We start from the raw sequence: 24,759 nt of genomic DNA, 5'->3' as shown, positions 1-24,759 counted from the left end.
TATTATTGTAGTTTTATAAACTTAATAATTTTTCTTTTTACAAAAATTTTAAATTCTCAATAGTTTCTGAGAAAAAAAGTGTCTTACCAGATTTCGATCACACTGTATAGGAAATTATAATATATAATATAACGGGAATTCTCCAAATTCTTTATTTTTCATTCAGTGTTCCCTATTTTATGTCAAGCAAATTAAAAAAATTAAATAACATTTTTTCGGAAAATATTTTATTAAATATTAAATTTTTAAATATAATTTCAAATTCTATCATTATAATGATAGAATGATTTTTCGCATTTTATTATTTGTAGTTATTTGCAAAATTAGTGTTTTAACTTTCTTGGAAAATTGGAATTTTTGCACGGGTTCCTGTTTCCAAATAACCCATTTAACTACAGGGTGATCGGTTTATCAAAAATTATTCGATTACTCACAAAATAAACACAATATTTGAAAAAAAATTCTTTTGATTTCTTTTTGATGCAAATATTTTTTGATCTATCAGGTAATAATAACTTTTTAGAATTATCTCTTATAACATAAAGGAGTATTAACTTTATTTTTTCAAATGGCAACATACATATTTAACTAGCTTATAAAATAGAAAATAATTTAATTTAAAAAATGACTGGTCGATAATAACTTTTTAACCAGCACTTGGGAAGTTGTTCTCATTTTTATACCTAAGCGGGACGAAGAGTATGGCCAGGAAATAACTAGTGTTAAAAATGAGTGTTCCTATTTTTATCACAAGTCATTTCTTTCAGTCATTACTTTAAATTGTTCATAACTTCCGAATTACGGGTCCAAATATTATTATCGGCCAGTCATTTTTTAATAAGTTAGTTATCTATTTAATAAGTTAATTAAATATGTATATTGCTATTTAAAAAATAAAGTTATCACCCCTTTATGTTATAAGGTATGATTCTCAATAATAATTATTAGTTGATAAATTAAGAATTATATGTAACTAAAATATCTCAAAAATTATTATTCCAATAATGTAATTATTTTGAGAGTAATCGAGTGGTTCTATTAAACCGATCATATATAAGCATATACAAATAAACTTTTTATAAATAATGTTTATAAAAAGTTTACATTGTGAATTATATTGTATTACAATTATATATTACATAATTATATAAAAATATATTTAAATCAACAAAAACGATTACATTTCAAAAAGTTAATACCAAAAAAAGTAAAAGTACAAAATTTATTTATGAAAATTATCTATCAAGATAAAATAAAGATGTTTAAAAACGTTTATCTAATATTCTAAATAAATAAATATTGATTAACCTATGATTTTTACAAATATTCTTCCCCAGTTCTGTATTTTATAGTTAAAGTTTATTAGCTTTTTATACAGAATTGTTATCATAAATCGCTAAACAATTTTTGAAATCACTTAACTTCAAAATATTTACGAGCTATTTGCAAGTATAAAATACAGTAAACTATAAAGTGATCTGTATTTTATCTTAAGTAGTATTATAGGCCACGAGTTTAAAGGGTATAAATAAACTTCGTTATTTAGATTGAGCATTCTGTTTATAAATAGGAATCAAAAATATGACTACTGTACCCAGTCATATTATTAGACCCAAACACAAAAATTAATATTTTCCAATTTTTATTTAGATAGTAGATAATTAAATAACTTTTTTATTTTAAATACTCATAGAACATTATTAATATATCACATATTGTTAAAAAAATAGTAACATATACAAAAGTAATTTTTCTTTATAGTTTTTATAGTTTTTCTGTGGTATAATTTTTGTTAGAATTAATATTTTGTATGACCACATTTAGCAGCCAATACAGCTTAAATACTGCGCGACATACTCTTTATACAATTTTTAATTTTCAGTTTTATAACTGGGCTATGTTTTCATGTATGATTTAGTACCTGATTAAGCTTCTGTGTTTTGTCGGTACTCAAATGCAAACTTCAATTTTTTTTTATTTTTCCATAACAATTAAAAATATTAAAAAAAGTGGTTATTCATTTGGCTTATCTTATCACTTTAACTATTTATTTATATGAGAAATCAAATTTTTGGATGTCAATTGTTATTGTTATGTCATTTTGAAGAAACTAGATTCTTTAAGAATGTTTTATATTTTTTGGCCTAAGAGTTCATTGTATTAGCTTCAACAAAAAAAAAAAAATTTGAATAAAAACAATTTTATTTGATGTTTAAGCTACACAGTGCTATTATCAATAATTATTCTTTAATATTATCTCTAAAATTTTTAATTTCGTCCATTGTTTTAATGCTTTTTCCAGGCCTATTAAAGGCCTAGAGCAACTTTACCCAAGGGGGAAATTTTCTCAACCATTGGTACTCACGAATGGTTGGTTAGTCCGTTGCCGCAGAGTAGGATGGCGACTCCAATTACCGAACTGATCTTTTGCTCAGCAAATGAAGCCACCCGTGACCGAGTTTCAAACCTAAGGTAGTGAGCGTCAAGCACTACCGCGTTACCGACTCGACTACACCGTCCTAAGAGGGACAGTGTGGTCATACATAATAATTTGGTCCATCCATTATTCAAACAGTTAGAGCAATTAAAAAATTAAAGTATCGTATCTTCCAAAAATTACATGATTTTCGAATTTAGAAATCGCACAGTGGGACTTAGGTCATTAAAAGTTACAATTTGATGCCAAAAAGTTGTCATAGTAAAGTACAGAGCTGTTTGAACACACATCTTTGTAATTTAAAGAAATTTATCAATTTTCATTATTATCGACACACAAAAAAATAACGACAGAGTAAAATTAATAGCTCCTCAGTTACACGTCAAAGCTAAAATATTTTAATCATAAACTTAAATAACTGTTGTATCTAATAATTTTTTTTTTATGTTTTTACAGTACCAACAAATTTATTTTTATATTTTTCAGACGTTTTTTCATTATCATAGAATTTTGAGAGAATTTATTCACAACATTAATTTTTGTATAATTGAAATTAGCATAATTTAAATAGAAATAATTTATTCTTGAATTCAACTATTTTGCCGAAAAAATAACTGAATATAATAAATTATTATTACAGATGTCTATTAATGTCTACTAATAAATAAGTTCAATTTTTCTATTGTTGTTTAAGTTTATATACTTGCAATAAATTCATTTTATCTGAACTTTAAATTTATTTTTCAGGTTTATTTCACCGAGCTATTTTGTTGTCTGGTTCTGCTTTAAGCAGTTGGGCTTTAGTTGAAGATCCTGTATCGTACGCCACTCAACTAGCCAAACAAGTAAATTGTTCCTTTGATGGGTCTGACAATAATCCTGAACCGATTGTCGACTGTTTGCGGGATATTTCTTTAGATCAGCTCATGTCAGCAGCTATAGCCTTACCAACTTATCTTAGTGCGTTTGGACCTAGTGTTGATGGAGTAGTCATCAAAAGCAACTATCAAGAAAATGTTATTACTAATCTACTGCCCGAATTTGATGGATATAGCAAATCTAGCGTGCCCTTTGGTGCTAGATTTCAAAAATTTGATTTTGAAAATGCATTAAACAAGTATGATTTGTTGTTTGGAGTTGTTACTAGTGAAGCACTTTGGAGGTTCAGTTCAAATGATATCCAGGTAAAATATTTACAATAAAAATATCAACTATGAATAAGATAATGATAATACTGTAGATTAACTATAACATGATTTATAAAAAGATAGAAGTCAATTTTTTATACGATAACCTATATGAACTTAGTTATTCAAACAACCTTCCTGGGGAAATTTTTTTATTAAAATATTTAAAAATAACATTTAAAGACGTTTTACTAAAATACTAACAACTAAATAACACTATTAATTTATTTATTATTATTTCTCGGTAAACAAATAAAGTGAGCATTTTTCTTATCTTTTATTTCAATCGGAAACTTTTTAAATTTCATATAATTAAATAAAGTATTCAATATTTGTAAAAAAATATGATTAAAAAATCGATACTATAATATTTAATCAACAAACTAATTTATCATTTACTTTTAACTTAATGGATTGAGTACACTTTATTATGTAAAATGCAAATTGAATAATTCAAAAATATGTATTTAAAAATTAAAATACATATTTGAAAGCTGATAAAAGTATTTCAGTTCGTTAAATTACCAACTATGGTTAGATAGTTTTCAGTTAAAATTATTTTACTTAAAATTGTGACAACATTACTTCTCATTGTATCACTTTTACTTTATGATAACTTTGAGTCTTTTTATTCTCATACTAATTAGATTACTTGTCGTGGTATGACAAGTTTCTTGTGAAACGTGTCATATTTATTTAATTAATTTTAAAATTTACTTGCTATATACAGAATGATTCTTTCAATGCTAGTCACTCGATTTCTCTTAACAACTTTGTTAAGAAAATTATTTTTGGTATATTTTAGTTTCATATATTTCTTGATTTATCAGACATCAATTACTTTTTAAATTCCTTATACCAAATTATTAATTTAACCAAAATCAAATAATATAATTTAAAAAAATGACTGGTTAATTTTGGCCCAGTATTTCAGATGTTATTAGTATATTTATATATAAGCAGGAGGAGTGAGGTCAAAAATTTCTTGTCTATATTTTAAAATGATAATAACTTCTGAAAAAGTAAAGTTGCTATAAACCAGTTTTTTTCTTAATTATATCATTAATTATTTCTAGATAAAACGAGTTGTTAGTGTTAAAAAAATCACTTTGTATATACATAATGAGTCACGAAAATCCTATAACAAATCCTATAACTTTTAATAAAAAAATTAAGACATTATAACTTTTTTTTTTAACAATTTTTGTATTTTTACGTTAAAATCCTATTTTAGCTTCGATACGAAGCTACGAAAGTGTTAATTTTACTATAATGTGATTTTTGTTGTGTCTTCTATGTGATAGAAAAAATATTAAAATAAGACAATTTTAAAATTTTTAATAAAAATTTGGAATTATCATTAGGCACCTCAATACAAACATTGAATTTGTGCTAGTTGGAAAAAATAGACACTTATTAAGTAATACTTCTGTAGTTATTGAGCAAAGAGGGTTTATTCCACAATTGTGTAATTTAGGAGATGTCAAAATTATTTTTTTAAAACTTATTGAGAAAATTTATTTCGAATCGGTTTTTTTTTTAATTTTATGATATTTTTCCAACTTAATGAATTTTTATCTACATGATAAGCTCTTTACTTAAACAGTGCGATTTAGTACGATTAAATATTGCTTCAAGAATCAAATATATAAAATAAATGTCAATATATTAAAACACATCCCAAACATAAAAAATAAGTTTATTGTATTACATTTTTCCTTACTATTTTGAAATAACTAACTTTTCTTTAATGTGTACCTACCCACGCTTTTTGGTCACGTTCATCACCACTTTTCTACCATCGGGTCTTCTGGGATTAACTTATAAGAAACTTGAAAAATGTTTTTTTCAGGCTGGTTTTGAGGGAGAACGCCGAGACAAAATACTACGCACGTACGTCAGAAATGCTTATAGTTACCATTTATCCGAAATATTCTTTACTATTGTAAATGAGTATACAGACTGGGAACGGACAGTTCTTCATCCTATCAACACAAGAGATGCTACCATTGCAGCTTTAAGTGACGCTCAATATGTTGCACCGCTGGTACACACTGGTGATTTGTTGAGCCAATCTAAGCCAACAAACAATGATCCAAAAAAAAGAAAAACCAAATCGTTTTTTTATGTGTTTGATTATCAAACCAGGGACGGCGATTTTCCTCAAGTAAGTTAATAATACATTTACTAATTCGATAAAATTCATTATATTTATGAAAAATAATTACAGATTTTTAGTAGCAATAGATTAATAATAAAAATGTATTTCATAGGACCATAATTTAGAAAATGCTTTTTTCTAGTACATTTCTAGTTTAAAACCAAATAAACCACCACCATAATGATGTGTTGAACATGTCAACATTCATTTAAAGTGCTATAATTTCCACACCCCATTTTAATTTTTGATTTTAGATAATATTTTATGATGTGAAAAGTCTGAATAACAATTAATGATCAGTAATAANGCTATTTATGTATAAAACAATTTAAACGGCAAAACAACGTTTGCCGGGACAGCTAGTATATATATATATTATTCAAATTATTATATAAAAAAAAATTATACTCCAGTGTTTAATTAAAGAAACAGATAATTTGTCAAAATGTACTAATTACACTTATAAGTAACTAAGTTTACTTACATATACAGTATATCTGCTAATTTCATTTTGCGGTGTAAATAAACCAAAAAATACAAAATACTCTTACAAGTTTTATTACCACATATTCGTCTCCTGGGTTATAATATAGTGAAAACAAGTACCATAAAATCATAAAAAGCCCATCCGAAGTCGTAAAATTAATTCAACTCTTTCTAAAAACCAAAGAATATTTTTACTACTTTTTGTTTTATATTACTCTAAAATTTGAAAATTAGCTAAATTTAAGTAAATGTTCTAAAACAGAACAAAAAAAGTTAGGGAACTGTTAGGTTTATACACTAAATGTAAAATAATCATGTAAATTAAGTCTGCAAAATACTTTACAAAAAAATAGTTCTGAAATTAGTTTTTTTAAGATTGAATGCACAAACGATAACTAGTATTTTGCTTGCAAAGAACAATTATGTTTACTTATAGTTAGTAAATATTACATAATATATTTTTTGAAATCGTTTAAGTTTTAAGTAAAAGGTTTTGCTACATCAACTGTTATGTTGTGTTTAGTATTTTCGTTAAAATATCTATATAGCTCTAAAGTCATCAACGTAAACGATTTTACTGGTTAAATAAAGCTTAGAGGTGAATTCAAAGACACGGTAAAAAAGGTAATGACATTTATACAATCGTAAAAAACTAGAAAGAGAAAAACGTGATAAGAAAATAACTTATGGCAAACATTTAGATGCTTGCAGAGAAATAGCTCATTTTAGATTTTTATCTAATTTCATTAACTTTTCAAACGCTACTCAAATTTTGGCCCTGATATTATAATTTATTAGATGTTTGATAAAACCTATGTATATAATTTTAGATAAAATAAATTTATATTGTACTATGTTTAAAAATAGAATATTATGTAATTATTAACAGGAGAATAGTAATAATTAAATTGTAACTTTAAAATCATCATTCATTATAATTTTGTTTTTTTTACTGATTAAACTTTTAATACCTTTAGACGTTATAAAATAATAATGGATATACAACCAGAAAATGATTTTAAATTTAGGCATATTATTATTGATTAAAATTCTTAAGTATATTCTTCTGGTATTTTGTGTTAAGAGTACGCTTTTTATTGGCCATTATTTTAAAATGTAGGTTTATTAATCCTCCTAAAAAGTCGAAACATTAATGTTCTTTGTATAATTAATTCTGCGGGAAATTACACACTATGATTTTTGCAAAATCCATTTATTCCGTCTTCATTTCTCTGAGCACGTATACTCTAACAATAACAACATAAATATTTAACCATAGAATAAGAATAAAAAAAGTAAAACATTAATGCAAAGGGGGGCATAAAATTATACGGCGGAGTCATAAATAACTGTTTAAGAAACTGTCAGACTTATAAATGGTCACTAATTTAGACATAACATAAAAAATGTTTTAAACGAAGAATGGAATTTTTGAAAATATAAAGTGTCACACAAACATTTCTGATGCGTCGTAGCCGTTCCGAGCAAAATTAATAAAACTCCTCTAAAACCCCCAAATAATATAAACAATGTTTTTGTGGGTTTTAAATAATTGTACACGGACATTGCACACGAAAGTGCTAAAATCAGCACCGAATCCGACAGCAGCGCCGGTGTTTCGAATTAAACACCGTAATAATTCAAGTGCAGGTAACACACCTACTGTTTGTTTAATAGGTATTAAAAACGTCAAGCATCAAAGTGTTCTGCACATATAAAACCTCTGCGTTATGCTAATCACGCGTACTAGATAATTTAATACGTCATGTACCCTTAGCAAAATTTCCAAATGGCCGCTTCCGCGCTGCGTTTAAAAAGGGCTTTTACAGCTAATTTCGAATTGTCAGTGACAAAAACACGTCTGAGTTAATTATTGTGTTTTAAATGGTACAGTGGTAACAAAATGCCGAATCGACTTTCGTCATTGAATTATACATTGTACCTACGACTATAACTATTATTTAAAAATCATTTAGTAAAACCGCGCAACACGTACTCCTCATATAGCCACAGTGATAATTTCACATTACTAAACAGAAAAGAAGCTGTGAGAAAATGAGGTAAAATTAAAACAATGATGAATTGCTGTTGTTGCATCAAATGACAGTCATTTCTTTGTAAATATTTTTATGTCATAGACAATATAGCCAAAAATACTCAATACCTTTGGGCAATGACATTTATCACCAAATACTACCAGAACTTTGCCTATCTATTTGAAATTAACTAAAATAACTTCATTTTTTATAGAGAATGGGGACAGCCCATGGCGAGGAATTACCTTACGTATTTGGCGCTCCTATGGTAACCGACAACATGAACCATTTTACTAAGAACTATACAAAAGCAGAAGCAGCTTTATCGGACGCAATGGTCGTCTATTTGGGTAACTTCGCAAGAACAGGGTAAGTTATTCTCTGTCCTAAGTATACAGTTGACCCATAAAGTTCTATGTACATCATTACTTTGACAATATGAACATTTCCTCGGAATATTGCTGAATTAATATTATTTGTATAATAAAAAAAAAACACTTTTATTTTTTATACAATATTAAAATTTAAAGTACAATTTAATAATATACTAAAAAAGAGAAAACTGACTTTAAAGTTGGACTCGGTAATAAATATTTGAAAATTGTCAAAATTATTTATTGTGTTTAATTGTCTCAAAATATGGTTAAGGGGCTGTTAAAAATGTTTAACATACTTAAAACATCACAGTGACACATGTTTANAATGTTTAACATACTTAAAACGTCACAGTGACACATGTTTACTGAGATGTACTCGAATATTCTAGAACGATGAGAAAATAAATTAATCCAAATACCATTTAGCTTCTGATTGAAGAGTGACTGAGTGAAATTCATTATTATATCATTANATTTAGCTTCTGATTGAAGAGTGACTAAGTGAAATTCATTATTATATCATTGTTTTTCATAATATCGATTGTTTATAGAACTTAAAACAAGAAATTGTACCTCTCGAAATTATTAAAATTTTATTTCCAATTAATAGAAATTTATTTTCAATCGGAACTCATGTCAACTGTTCGTTTATCCTGTAACACGTTTAAAATGAAATTATAACCATTAAATCACTATCATAAGACATTTCAATAATTCACGTTAAAGAAAGGAGAGAAGCAATTTTGAATTGTAGAAAATTAAATGTATAATCCAGTACCATGTAACACGACCGGAGTCATAATAATATTGGTAATGAGCAACGTTAACAAGACGTCTGTAATATGATCAAGAAATATTACGTTAAGCTCAATGTTCAGCTATAATTTATAATTTCACAAGAGTATTACAAAACTAAAAACTATACCAAAGATTTCGTCTAAAATGTACTGAGAAATGAAAAATCCCATAGAAGTAATACATTTATTACTTATATGTATTGTACATTTTTAATATTCATGTCTGATAATTTTGAAAAATGAACAAAAATTATAAATCCAAGACAGCCATTAGTCTTATCTAACTTGTTAAACGGAATAGGCATAAAATCGTATACTTATATAATACTTCATTAAAAAAATATCAATTTTAGTTATCAATGTTATATGAAATCAGCGAATAACATATATTAATTAACATTTAACCCAACCAATCCACACGATTGCATTTTATTCGACCTGTACAGCTATATAACTGTAAAATGTTCAAGATTATTATTGATATTTAGATTCGCAATTTTTGTAAATCGTTAGTTTCGTTGTAAAATAAGTAAAAATCTTTGTAACGGATATATATCAACAAACTCAAAAGAAATATTTCAACTATGCGGGCACACATTTTTTATTGCCATGTGTCGCCATGAAACGGCTTTGTTAAAAAATTTCAAGCTATTTACTTTTGTTGGGTAAAAAATAGAAGAACAAAAACTCTGCCAAACGTTGCCAAGTCATATTTTGTATTGATGTTTAGTGCTCTCGTATAATTTATATGCTTAACCTATAAGCACGCTTCATTCTTTCCGTTTCGCATAAATAGCATTTTTTAACCGACAGCTGATGTACCTTCATGTACACAATCGACTCTTATATTAATTTGCATTTTGCCCATCCCTTTAGCCATCTACCANTCATGTACACAATCGACTCTTATATTAATTTGCATTTTGCCCATCCCTTTAGCCATCACTCATATACCGACAATTTATGGCTCACTTTGAAGGGAAAACGTATCAGCTTTACTTTCATTGTTTATTCTCGAGATTTTACGAAGTAAAATCGACGGTACCAAGTACAGTACATGAAAAACGGCATGGATATGGTAAGTGCAGGACTCAGGTGATGGCAATATTTAAACATATTTTATAACCAATATACCTATATTTTTGTGTCCCATGTGTCAATGTACACGCAGTGAACTACTAATAAAATGAGAATTCCTAGAAATTACACTATGACCGCTAGGAAAATAGATAAATTCAAATTTGATGTTCTTCATTAATAAAATAACTATAATATATTGAATTATAGATCGAAAAATGTTTATGATTTATTTATAAGCTATTAATAGCTAATAAATCAAGAAATATGTGTAACTGGACAAGAACTTATTTTTTGTATTTATTTTGTGAGAAATTGAGTGGTTTATGTTATATGAATTAATCAAACTTAAATATTTATTTATTTATTAAATGGTAAATTTTAAAGACCTCTTAATTTTATCAAATTTAAAATTTATTCAACAATTATTTGTATAAGTATGACTGTGTGGGTCATTAAAATTTAATTCATAGAAAATCTATGATAAAGTCAATAAATATTTTCTATTGGAAAGTATGGTATTAGAAAACTACATAAAACATTCAAGATAACATTCAGGTTATGTAAAATTGTAAGGGTTTGGAGACTATTATTATTTTTGCCATTTATTCTGAATAAGAACTCACTAATCATATTTGTATTCAAAGATATCTGCTCCCTTTTGAAATAAAAAAAATGAAAATCTTACAAAAAAAATACTGAATAAAAGAGTTTGGAAAGTTTCCATTAAGAATTATCAGAAATGATTTAGTTAAGAAAATAATACTTAGAAAGTTCATAAATATGTATAAATTGCAATAGGGGAAGTAAGTAAATAAACTTAAATGTGATAACGTTTCATTTAAAAAATATTAAATGAATTAATGATTTATGATAATTTAAATACTGTTAATAGCAAAAATATAGAATCTCGTTTTATGAACATTTGTAGTCAAAAGTTTATTTACAACGGCCTTCAAAAGGAAAAATGTTAAGTATTTTGATCGATATTTCCTTAATAATTTTTGTATTGCATGAAACTATATAAAACTTGATATACTGTCTATTATCCTCCAATTTATTTTTTTATTATCTCTTTTTTAGAACATGATAAATATTATATAATGTCTAATGTTTTACTTAGCTATAACTATGTTTAATTTTTTATGCAATTGTCCTGAAATAATTTAAATTTAGTCAAGAATATCGAGTTACCAGTTTTTATTGTACTATGAATAATTTAATTATAAGTCAATAGTATATAAAATCGAATAAAGTTTCTTTTTTATTTCATTGTCATTTACATTACTTTATACGTGGCCATTTTCATCCATTTTACTACTGAGGCTGTATGTATTTATATGAACATTAAAGAATTAAACAAATAACTTTGTGATAATAAAATAAAAATTACTTAAATATAAAAAAAATTGTAAAAATAATACAAATAAATCAGAACAATAAAAAAAGCATATTCAAGATATATATTTATTATGGGAACATAACTTTTATTATCTACATGTCGTAAATATGTAGTATTTTTTTTACGCCATATCTACCGAATTTTCTAACACTGCTGTCTTACTCTGATCAATTTTCAAAAAAAAATGGTAGAAATCATAAGTATTCCGAGATAGATTGTTGCGTTGTTAAAAATCCTGTTTAGGCCTAATATAAAAAGCAGTAATTCTGGTCGTTAGTTAAAAGTGACTACCATTTACAACGCTATACACAGCCTCCGAATCACATTTAATAAAAAAACCTCTTATCCTTGCAGTATATAGATTACACTATTATGTTCACCCTAGCACTCAAGGAAAACCAAATACACCGAAAAGAATTATAGTAAAATAAGATAAAAGATAACGAAAAGATAAACCTTTATTAATGTCGGGTCAAATAAAATGAGATAAAACTCTACTAATTATCAAATTGGGTTTACGATGTTGACGGTTTTATTAAAGGGTGGATTATACTTAGCATGCACATTTTAGTCCAGGCGATAAAATTACTATTTTAAGTAAGCGCTTTACAATTTCCAAAATAAAATATGAGATTATTATATTATCTATTATTTCACAAAGAAGTGTATATTTTCCATATAATTAGCGCTTAAAAAATGACATGAATAATTTTAATATTATGGACATGTTGTTTATTTAATTCGCTTGTAATTTTTAAACGATTGAAAACTTCAAAAAAAAAAAACATGAAGTTTTTAGTTTAATGTCTATAAAAAAAAAACGATTGGTCGATTTTACACACAATAAAATGTTATGATTCACTTGTTGTTTTCGTCAAAGAAGCGTAATTAGTTGCAACATAACACATAAGATCAACGCATTTGTGTAATGTTGTGGAATAAATGTTTGTGTTTGAATTGTTATGATATAGTACTGTACCAATAATCCGTTTAAATTGAAACTTGCAAAATATTGCCGGCTGTTAATTACATTGCCGAGGAAAGATACCCAGTTACTGCCGTTTGTTTTCTCATAGCAGCGATTACCGATGCTGACTTTTACATTACGGCTGCAGGCGCCAGTAATTTTAGCCATGAAAATAGAAAAGCTTTGCATACAATTATTACACATCCGAGCACTTGATGAAATTTAACCAGCCTTTTTATTTATGCGCGTATGTACAACTTTACGAGGTACCCTAAAAATGATTGCGGAAAAGCGTGCTTTTGATTAATGGCTGCCGTCGTTTGAAATTATGTTCTTTTGAAATGAAAACGTGACAGACCGCAGGTCTCTTTGGCTCTCTGAGAAAACCGTCGTTACAGTATAATGTGATCGTAACGCTTTTCTCTCAGTTCTAGAACATGACAGCGATATGATGGACTCAATGAACAGCCCTAGGAAACGCTTTTCATCTACAATTCCCATTTTATCCATTTAAAAGCATTACTATCTATATACTTTGTAAAATTTAATTTAAAACGACATTTTTCAATTAACATTTCCAAAAAAAATTGTTTTAATTATACATTTTTCTATATGTCAATTAATCATGTTTCATTATTTTCTGAGTTTAAACACCAATTATAATATAAAATTATTATTTTTCTCTTATGTTTGAATTTTGTTTTATTAAAAAAACAGATGAAATAACTGGTTATTTTTTTTTTCTAAGGAACTTTCGATTGTAGACTTACACTGTTTATATTTAACTTAAAAATTATTGAAAATATTTTTAGTTTCCAAAGAATACTAAACTTTTGTTTGAATTCGTTTAAGCCAAAAATAATTAAATCTCATGATACGATGTTGTTCAAAATGTAAATTTTTATTATCGTGACTTTAACTTTCTTGCAATAATATGATTTTTTACATTTTAAGAAAAAAATACTTGTTAACAGTTGAATCAATTGAAAAACCTATAATTGTATGTTAAATAATATATGTTTAAACATGAACCTCTCATAAAGAATCGCATCTATGAATTAAAGTTAAAGAATAACTGGTAATTTTAATGACGTTGTATTTTGATGAATTACATTGAAATTTCATCAATTTAATTATAATTAAGCATGTTTTTTCCAACAAAGTAGTAATTTTATTTTGATGAATTTAAACTGATATTTTCCTTGTCTAAACATTCAATCAGTAATTTATTTTATTTTCATTCAATCAGTTTATTTTTATAAATACAAGTTAAATAATAAAGTAAATTAGAGCAATAAGTTGGTTTATATATATATATATATAATTAGAATATACACAAATTTAAATATATACAGAGTGTCCATATAGTAAAGAAACAGGATACTTGTTACACACAATGAGAACAATAAAAACTCGTTTCCTTATCTATTGAACACTATATATGAATATATATTATATTTTTGAATAGTTTACCATTGATTCATTTCGGTGATTTCCATTTCCGTGTACTTAAATACACTGACAAAACTACAATTTTTAAAAATAATTAACAAATAGTATTGAAATAAAGTTTTAGACTAGAAAATAGAAAATATTTAAAAGGTTACTGTTTTTTCCATTGTAAGCTAAAAATAAATGCACAACAAGAAAGTATCCTTTTCCGTTGCCAGTAAAACAAATGGGCTTTTTGAATGGAATAATGTCTTTTGAAAATAAATTTGCTTTTTGACATTCGTTTTTCTTGCATGGTTATATTTAAAATTGTATTTTTTTTTTGTTTTTGTTTTATAGAGATCCTAACGATCATGATGATAAACCCGATTCTGGATCCAAAGAAAGAAACAGATTTAGAAGCGTCACGTGGGATGAATATGATCCAGTTCATCAAAAGTATTTAGAAATAAGTGAGTCGAAATAGTATTTTTTTTAATTTAATAATTACTTCTTTTTCAGTAACATAATTGAAATATCATGATTTTATAAAGCATTTTTTAATAAAACCATTCCAAAAATCAAAATTAGTTTATTACAAAAATAAATACTTAGATGAGAAACGAGAATATTTTTTCCAACGCACATTTTTTCATACATCTATCTTTTAAAATATCTTTAAAAGCAAACCTAAATAGATTTTAAAGCACAATAGCATGTACTCTAAATTATTAAACTAAATACGGTTCTCCGATACATCAAACATTTCTTTATTTACTGATGAGGTAAAAAACACTATTGTCGTTTAATGTAATAAATTTTTATGGATTCTAAAAAAAAATGATATACGTATATTTTTTTATTATTCAATGTATGTATATTAAAAATATATTTCTATTCACCTAATAAATGCAATTACTAAAAAATAATTTTTGTTTGTTTACCTTTTTTAATTGCTATTTTATAATGACAGAGTTGAACGATTTTTGTATTTTTTTACTATTCTGAGGTATCAATTATTATATGCATTCATTATTTTCACGTATGAAAGTTAGATAATTTTTTTTTTTAACATTTTTAACCTACTGTAAATTGTGACTAAAATCAGCAAATTAAAACTTATGTTTTATTATTTTTTTTTTTACAAGAAATAGATTCTATATTGGTTGGTCTGCCATGTTTTCACATTTTTAATTACTTTTAATGTACTAAATATTTTGTGTTACCATTTTAAATCTGTATGTTCATTAAAAATAGGTTTTTTTTATTTTGTGAAAAATATTTTAAATAAATTTTTAGGAAAAATATAAAAGAAAATCATTTTTTAATGTTTGTAATTAAATTTTTATATAATTTTTAATTTTGTAAAAATATGAATATTTATTTTATGGTATCAAAAATTAGTCTATCAAAATAAGAAAATAATAGAAATAAAACATATTTCCACATTAGTGTAGGTTGAAATTTGTTATCGAATTTGTATGGAATAAGTTACACACTTATAACTTTAATATTTAAAAAAAAAAAAATATGTTTTTTTATAAATAATTCAATGTTTGATACTGTATAATAAATACTTGAATATTCAAATTTCACAAACTTTAATATGCTACAAAAAATTTACTGCTCATCATTAATAAGATATTTTTTACCGAATTTTTTCTTAAAATCTACTTTAAACACAAGACAATTTTACTATTTTTTTACATTAATTAAAAATATTGTTTCTGATAATATTTCCACCGTTTTACGAAATAACAATACAATAAAAAGTTACACCATATAGTGATTAGATCAAAAGTCATTTGATTTGTCAAAACATCGTGGACTATCACTGTATTTTTGTAATTTTCTTTAAATGTTAATATAATAATTATACAGTCATTATATTGAAATTATTCTACTTAAGTTGCAAACGAATCTAAACTTAATTCTCTTATACATCAAGGAAGAAGTTTTATCACTATTTATATATTTTTAAATGTGCTGATTCAAATAACTTTTTATGGACATCTTGTATATAAAATCATATTAATAGTCTCATATATGTATTCGCATAACAAAGAAAACTTCCTACATCTAAATGAGTTTCCAGTTTTCACTAAAAATGTTTTTGTGTAGTTGTACTTAAAAAGGCGTGACGGAAAATTTTTAGCAATATTTTAGTAACGATATTACTATTTTCATTATCATGTTTCTAATTACATTTTAATAAAAATTTAAAACAATTAACTGTCTAATTAATTTAATATCTCAAATATAATAAATTTATATTATTTAAAAATGTTAAGTACCACCTTAATACACTCAAGAATAATTAAAAACCAATTTTATAAAATATTTTGCATTGTGTTTAAAGTTTGTAAAATAAAATGAAAGGGATTTTCTTTTGAGCGAAAACAATTAGTAAAAACCCTATTGTGACAAGATTGGCGTGGAAAAAATACTCGATATAAAAAAGGTTTAAACAGTTTTTCCTGCCTAAATATAAAATACAAAAAACGACTTGATTATATTTATACTATTACGATGTTTACTTTATTTTAATTTAATTTAAGTATTGTACACTGACTTCAAATTTTTTATACAGAACGGAAAATTAATACATTTTAGTCTATTAAATGAATTATTTAATTTTTTAGGTATGAAGCCTAGAATGAAAAATCATTTTCGAGCGCATCAGTTATCTGTTTGGTTGCGACTTATCCCAGAATTACATAGAGCTGGAATGGAAGACGTTGCTCTAAGACATAATCTATTCCGGAATCACGATGATCCTGAACTATACGATGGCATAGTGAGGCCTGATCCTGTTTCAAGACGACCTTTACAGCACGTTACTGTGAATCGTTTCACAGCTAACGGAACTGTAGCTGAAGTTGTACAATCGCTGACAACTACAACGCGACCTCAATACCCTACGGAAGGTACGACGTGTCTACCTCCTATTCGAACAAGTGCTTCTAATTCTTCTTCGACCGAGGATGCGTTAGCAACGTTAGAAGCAGCTGGTTATGCGGCTTATTCCACTGCCTTACACGTGACTATTGCATTAGGCGTATCACTTCTGTTGCTTAATGCTCTTTTATTGATAATTATTTGTTACCAAAAAGATAAGTTCAAGTGTTTGCAACAACAAGGTGACTCCACCGAGCCTGGAAGTGTTGATTTGCAAAAAAAGTATAAAATGGCAGACAAAAAAGACGTGGTAGGTGGACATCCGGACTCTCCGCCGGATGCAATAGCGCTAGAAATGGAACAGAAGCATCCGCACCATGGTCATCATCATCATCATCATCATCACCATATGACTAATATAGTGCCGCCAACTAGGGGGAACGACATGACGTTTCCAAAAGCAGTCAAATCATGTGGTAGGGTAATACATATAGACCAACAAGGACCACCTAACGGTTCGGTTCATGGTATGGCTAATACCTTGCCAAAGCCACCACCACCGCCTCGGTCAATGGTGTCACAAGAATCGCAACCTTTACTTGTACAGGGTGCAACTTTAAATCAAATCCCTAAGAGTGGCACACTAAAAATGCCTGTGGCAGCAATGAGCGAGATGAGAGTCTGACCAATTTGCAAGACGGCTTGTCCTTAAAATGTCATTCCAAACCGTCATATTTATTTGTTTATCTAATAATAATATCAATTACTCGTATACAAAAATCAAATTTTTATAGATAGTTGTAATTATGGATTGTAAAATTTTCGTCATATTTTTTTGTAAACAAATATTTGAAAAATATTTTAAGATATTTTTTAATTCAAATAAAATCTGAAATTACTTTTTAAAATCACATTTAACCAACATCATGACAAATTAAATATATTAAAAATACTGTGATATTATTTATCTACCAAAATATAATGTTATTATTAAAATAATATAACAGTATCATTAAAATCACTTTTTAATACATTTTTTTTATTATAAAAATCAAATTACCATTAAGAAATAAAAACAGTGAGTACATTAATCCAGTCTACCAAATACTGTTTGCTTTTTTCTCTGAATGGAAAAAAAAATATTTTGATAAATTTCTTAAACACATATCTTCTAAATATAAATATACACAATTCATTGAAATAAAATAAAATTCATAAACATACTGCGAAACATAACATGTAAATTTTTTTATTTATAATTTATTAAACACTCTGTTGTGCATTTTATAATCTACAAGTGGAACCAGCTTAATTTAAAACAAATAATACTTAACTCATTTAATAAGACTGAAAAATAGTGTAGTAAAAAACAATTATTAGATCTATCCCATATTACTATAAGGGTGCAAACCTGCGCTTCATTCCCAATTTATATTTAAAAAACATAATAACTTCCGAAATAATGAGTTAAGAGTTGTTTTCGACCTGTCATTATCAATTTTATAGACTAATTAAAAATGTATGTTGCAGTTTAACAAAAATTAAGTTTGCACCCTTTTATATAGAATAAGGGATATAATTAAAAATGATTTATCTATCTAAAAGTGTATGAAACTAAAACAATTTTTGTTATTTTAGAAGAATATGATTGGCTAACGTTGAAAGAATCACCTTGTATTATAATGCATATTTTATAATGTATTATGCTTGTTATAATACTTGTACTCTAATCATTTTCTAAATCACAAAATTTATCAAATTAAATGTATTGTGGTGTGCAAACATCGTAATTTCAATTGAATAATAACTTGAGCGATGAATAGAGAGAGCTTTGATCTGCTTTAAACCATTTTCTAATCCCCATCAAAGCTATTTATATTCACTCCTAAAAGTTCCATTTATACGACTCTACAAACAGAAAATTGTTGTTGAAGAGTTCCCTTTAATAAATCGCACGTGCAACAAATTAAAGTAGTTAATACCCAAAACATTTACTTAATTTTTTATCAAATTATTATAAATAAAAACACTGTACAATTATGAAAATGTTATGTATATATTTTATATTATATAAATCGTTATATTAAATAAATAAATAAAAATGTATACAACAAAATTTACTGAATACTGTTATTGTAATAATGTAAACTGTTGTTTAATTACCATTATGTTTATGTCAAATAAATATCTATTGTACAAATGTAAGTTTACTGATTTTACTACTCAATATTCATTCTTTTAATTCAAAAAATTGATACGTTGTACAAAGTTAACGTTTTACCAACCAGACTAATGAAAAAAGTACTTGAATTTTAGTTCATTACTGTACTAAAATTAATATCAATCATAGTTGTTAAAAACTTCTACTTCCATTATTTATTTTGTATATTAACAAAGACAAAGTAATATTCAGAGCTATCTACTGGATTACTTTAGTTACTATCCAATAATGCTCAATGTTATTCGTGTAGATAGTACAAGTGTAATTATAGAAGTTATTTTCTATTATCCACTTACTTGCAGGGTATATTTTATTCATTCATGTTAAAATTTATTTTTAAAACGCTTAATTTCTTTAAGTTCATTAGATAAATGCAATTAAATTATAGAATATTTATACTTTTAAAAATATATCTTGCAATGTTAGTTTATAACATATGTAATTTTAAGGGAGGAATATCGAAATTATTCATAAAAATTTATATTACAGAGGTTAATTCTGTAATATAAATGTTTAACTCAGTTAAACGAAAAATAAAGTAAAGTTGCTACCATTATAAGACTAGGGTGAAAATAGAAAAAACTACTCGATTGGTGAATTAATATAACACGTAATTAAATGAAACCAAATATTTTTCCTATTAAAATGAATAGAGAGGGGCATTTTACCTCTTTATTACCACTAAAACTAAAGCTGGATATCAAGGACTAATTTTTAAATATATAATATTAGTTTCAAAGTTATCTTAAAATTTATCTTATTATTCTTACAATTTTACGGATATTCTTCGTAAATTTCATATTTTATTACGTATAATGCCAATTTATTTATTTATTTAAGTAATGTTTTACGACTAGTTCCAACCACAATGTGAATTATAGATACACACAAAACAGACATATAAAAAATGTAATGAGTTACTGTCAAAAAATATACATCATTAAATATATTTAATATTTACAACATTGGAGTGCTCAAAAAGATGTTTAATAGGGTTTTCAAAAAAAATTAAATATAATAAAATTAACGATGTACTCAAGTACTTAATCAAGTAACCAATAAATACAAAGAAAATTGCAAAAACTATAATGACCTCCAGACAGCCGAGAATAAAGCAAGTATTTTTAAGATTAACAAAATAAGTGCAAGATAATTTTTGTGATATAGAATATCTAAAGGAATTACTAAAGATTAATTGAATACTACGAATGAAGCATCTAAAGTTTTGGTCAGTGACTACAGACATAAAAACCCAGCATAGTGGAGTTGCGGCACAGTAGGGACGTGTTATAGTTGGGTTCAGTATAGNGTGCTCAAAAAGATGTTTAATAGGGTTTTCAAAAAAAATTAAATATAATAAAATTAACGATGTACTCAAGTACTTAATCAAGTAACCAATAAATACAAAGAAAATTGCAAAAACTATAATGACCTCCAGACAGCCGAGAATAAAGCAAGTATTTTTAAGATTAACAAAATAAGTGCAAGATAATTTTTGTGATATAGAATATCTAAAGGAATTACTAAAGATTAATTGAATACTACGAATGAAGCATCTAAAGTTTTGGTGAGTGACGACAGACATAAAAACCCAGCATAGTGGAGTTGCGGCAAAGTAGGGACGTGTTATAGTTGGGTTGAGTATAGATGATATCTGACAGTAATTAAAATCACTATCATAAAAAACGCTGTGATGCAAATCTATAGATAGTATATATAGTTATGAAATTGGTTGATTATTCTAAAAGCCAAATTAACTTCTATTTCTATCATTATTTCTAATTAGTAGTTGATTTATAAAAATAATTTATGAATATCTTTTAAAACAATTTAACGTAGTATGAATTAGACATTTAATAATTTAGTATTGTAATTTTTTCGGGAAATTCATAAAAAATTAAAAAGTACATATTACTTTTAGCAATAGAATTATATAACTAAATATTTTAAAAAAAGTTTAAAACGTAATAACTCTGGTTGATAGTCGCTTGATAAGATACATGTCAAACATTTGAGTAAAAAATGGTTCACATGCTTATTAATATTTTTCAATATTTATTGCTTTTAAATGTTTTTGAATTTCCATGGCTTCTTATTATTTTAGAATTTCTATGGCTTCATAATATGTTTGAATTTCTATGGCTTCTTAATATTTTAGAATTTCTATGGCTTCTTAATATTTTAGAATTTTTATGGCTTCTTATTATTTTACAATTTCTATGGCTTCATAATATGTTTGAATTACTATGGCTTCTTAATATTTTAGAATTTGTATGGCTTCTTAATATTTTTTAATTACTATGGCTTCTTAATATTTTAGAATTTTTATGGCTTCTTATTATTTTACAATTTCTATGGCTTCATAATATGTTTGAATTTCTATGGCTTCTTAATGTTTTTTGAATTTCTATGGCTTCTTAATATTTTAGAATTTCTATGGCTTCTTAATATTTTTTGAATTTGTATGGCTTCTTAATGTTTTTTGAATTTGTATGGCTTTTTAATTTCTAATGCGTCTTAATATTTTTTAATATCTATGACTACGAATTGTTTTATTTGTTTTTCAAAGACTAAAAATAATAACCCCCAAAATAAAATTTGTGAATGTAATCCAACATTTTCCTAGTCAATAATAAATCTAAAGAATTGCTTGACTCATTTTAGCCGCCAGGAGAAAATTTGGTTACTTCTAAATATAACTTTAAAGCCTTTTTAAACTTGAAAACATAAAATCGGATAATTATTTTGAAGTAGAATATATTACTAACTTCATTTAATCGACTTATCTGAAATTAATTAGATAAATTTAAAATAATAATAATGTAAGAATAAATGTTTAAATTAATATATATATATATATCTACAAAAAAATTTTTTTTAAAATAATATTAATTTTAACTCACTAGAACTGGTCCTTAATCCAATGTTGTATAAAAAAAAGTTTAAGAATCCTAAATAAAACCTGAACCTTTTATTTTTTTATATATTAGGAACCCCTTTAAAACCAGTTCCACAGAATCTCAATTGCTGAATAAACGCAGCACCCGGTGATATCTCAAAAAATATGTAGACCCAATGGCAATATACTGAGACCACAAGGGTACGTATAAAAGTGATATTTTACATTTACAACAAAACAAATACAAAACTACAGGCTCGTAAGTGACATAGAGCTTATAGCTAAAATACGCTAAGATGGCGGTGACAATGCTGAAATAGAGAGAAGATTGACAACAACTCGGTGTAGCACAACGATAGCCTAAATTATCACAACACAAATTATCGACAGCACATTCGACCGATGTGCTAATAGTTTGAATTGAAAAATCATTCAATCTTTATAAAATTAAATTCATTAATAAGATCGTAGTAAAATCTGTCTTTAATTAGGATACTATCCTAATAGTTAGATAATTTTTATCCTTAAAATGACAATTATTAAAAAATTGTAAGATATTAAAAATTATTTCCTTCATAAATATGTTAAAAATTGAATTTTCTATTAAAATAAGAAAGAAAATTTAAGTGTTGCCATTTTAAGTTTGGGTAAATATTTCACTCTTATAAAATAAGTGTGTATTTTCTTTCTAATCGCAAAAATTTTATTTAACCTCTAAAAAAAATCAATAGCGTCTCTAAAAAAAACCCAGCACAGGGGGGTCGCGGCACAGTGGTGACGTGGCATAGTTGGATCAAGTATAATGATATCTGACAGTGATTAAAATCACTATCAAAAAAAAACGCTTCGATGCAAATCTTTAGATAGTGTTTAATTTTAAAAAATTGGTGGATTATTCCAAAAGCTTCATAAACTGCTAGTTCCTTATTAATATCCTGATTAAGACAAAGTATGTCGAATAAAAAAGAGATTATTAGAAAATAGTATTTCCCATAAAAAAATTATATTGATCAATACACTTTTCAATAAGTTATAGCATTATAATGTTAAAAATGTAAAAAATAAAATTGAGAATTTTCACACAATAATAGCATTTGGTAGCCATTTTCACCTTGAAGATAAAATAAAGTCCGAAATTTTTTTTTTCCATGATAAAGTATATTACATTAGCTTTAATTTAAGATATATATAAAAGTGTCAGACTTTCCGGAACACTTTCAAAATTTAAGTTGAAAAAGTCAATTTTTTGTGAAAAAGTTGTCATTTTGAATCCCCCCCTGTAGGCAGGTAAAAAGTCAGATTTATAAAAAAAATATACCAAATGATAGGTAAAGACATCATGCATCTACAAAAAAAAGAATTATATTGATCCATACATCTTTCGAGAAGTTATAGCATTATAAAGTTAAAAATATAAAAAAGAATTTTTTTACAAAAATCGTATTTTTTTTATTAAGTTTAATGTCTGTTTTCACCATGAAGATAAAATAAAGTCCGAAATTTTTTTTTACCATTATAAAGTATATTACATTAGCTTTAATTTAAGATATATATAAAAGTGTCAGACCTTCCGGAACACTTTCAAAAGTTACGTTGAAAAAGTTCTACTTTCTATATGCATTTTTATGTTTTGAATCCCCCCTGTATTTAGGGAAATGGTCCGATTTAAAAAAACAGTATGTCGAATGAAAGATCTATATAAATACTACTTCTCATAAAAAAATTGTAATGATTCATACATTTTTCAAAAAGTTATAGCATAATAAAGTTAAAAATGGAAAATACAAAATCGAAAATTTTCACACAAAAATAGCATTCGGTAGCCATTTTCACCATGAAGATAAGATAAAGTCCGAAATTTTTTTTTTTCATGATAAAGCATATTACATTAGCTTTAATTTAAGATATATATAAAAGTGTCAGACCTTCCGGAACATTTTCAAAATTTAAGTTAAAAAAATTAATTTTTTGTGAAAAAGTTGTCATTTTAAATCCCCCCTTGTGGGCAGGTTAAGGGTTAAATTTATGAAAAAAATATACCAAATGAAAGGTAATGATATTATGCATCTATATAAAAAAGAATTATATTGATATGTTTATTTTTGAAAAAGTTATGGCACTTTTAAGTAAAAAAAATTGAAAAAATTTCGAAAATTAGCGATTTTTAAATTTGTAATTTTTTTGGAGGTTTCCCCCTTTTACGGGGAACGAGGGAATTTTTTTCAATTTTTAAGGGTAATGTCTTCGACTAGATACGATTTGTGATCTTTTGACGTATCATTGAAAGAAATCGGTTCGGTGAGAGCTGAGAAAAAGTGGTAACAGACAAAAAAAAAAAAAAAAAAAAAAAAACACATCTTAGTAAAACCAATACCTTCTCAGC

The 24,759-nt window shown here is 25.9% G+C and overlaps 1 protein-coding gene across 4 annotated transcripts in view; it reads left to right on the top strand.

Annotated features, from left to right (window-relative positions):
• LOC126904733 (neuroligin-4, Y-linked-like) overlaps nucleotides 1-19,459 on the top strand; it is a 169,257-nt gene extending 149,798 nt beyond the window's left edge. For all 4 annotated transcript variants that reach the window (XM_050683979.1, XM_050683957.1, XM_050683971.1 and 1 more), the window contains 5 exons: nucleotides 3,185-3,621; nucleotides 5,477-5,791; nucleotides 8,522-8,676; nucleotides 14,719-14,831; nucleotides 17,001-19,459. In XM_050683979.1, the coding sequence (XP_050539936.1) occupies nucleotides 3,185-3,621; nucleotides 5,477-5,791; nucleotides 8,522-8,676; nucleotides 14,719-14,831; nucleotides 17,001-17,941 (1,961 nt within the window). In that variant the 3' untranslated portion in view covers nucleotides 17,942-19,459. The remainder of the gene's footprint in view (nucleotides 1-3,184; nucleotides 3,622-5,476; nucleotides 5,792-8,521; nucleotides 8,677-14,718; nucleotides 14,832-17,000) is intronic.
• Nucleotides 19,460-24,759: the final 5,300 nt, after the last annotated feature.

The sequence above is a fragment of the Daktulosphaira vitifoliae genome, unplaced genomic scaffold, assembly GCF_025091365.1.
Source record: "Daktulosphaira vitifoliae isolate Bord-2020 unplaced genomic scaffold, ASM2509136v1 Scaffold_1, whole genome shotgun sequence".
Classification (NCBI taxonomy): Eukaryota; Metazoa; Arthropoda; class Insecta; order Hemiptera; family Phylloxeridae; genus Daktulosphaira; species Daktulosphaira vitifoliae.
The sequence above is the reverse complement of the archived record's forward strand: the minus strand, read 5'-3'. Positions and strand labels throughout refer to the sequence as shown.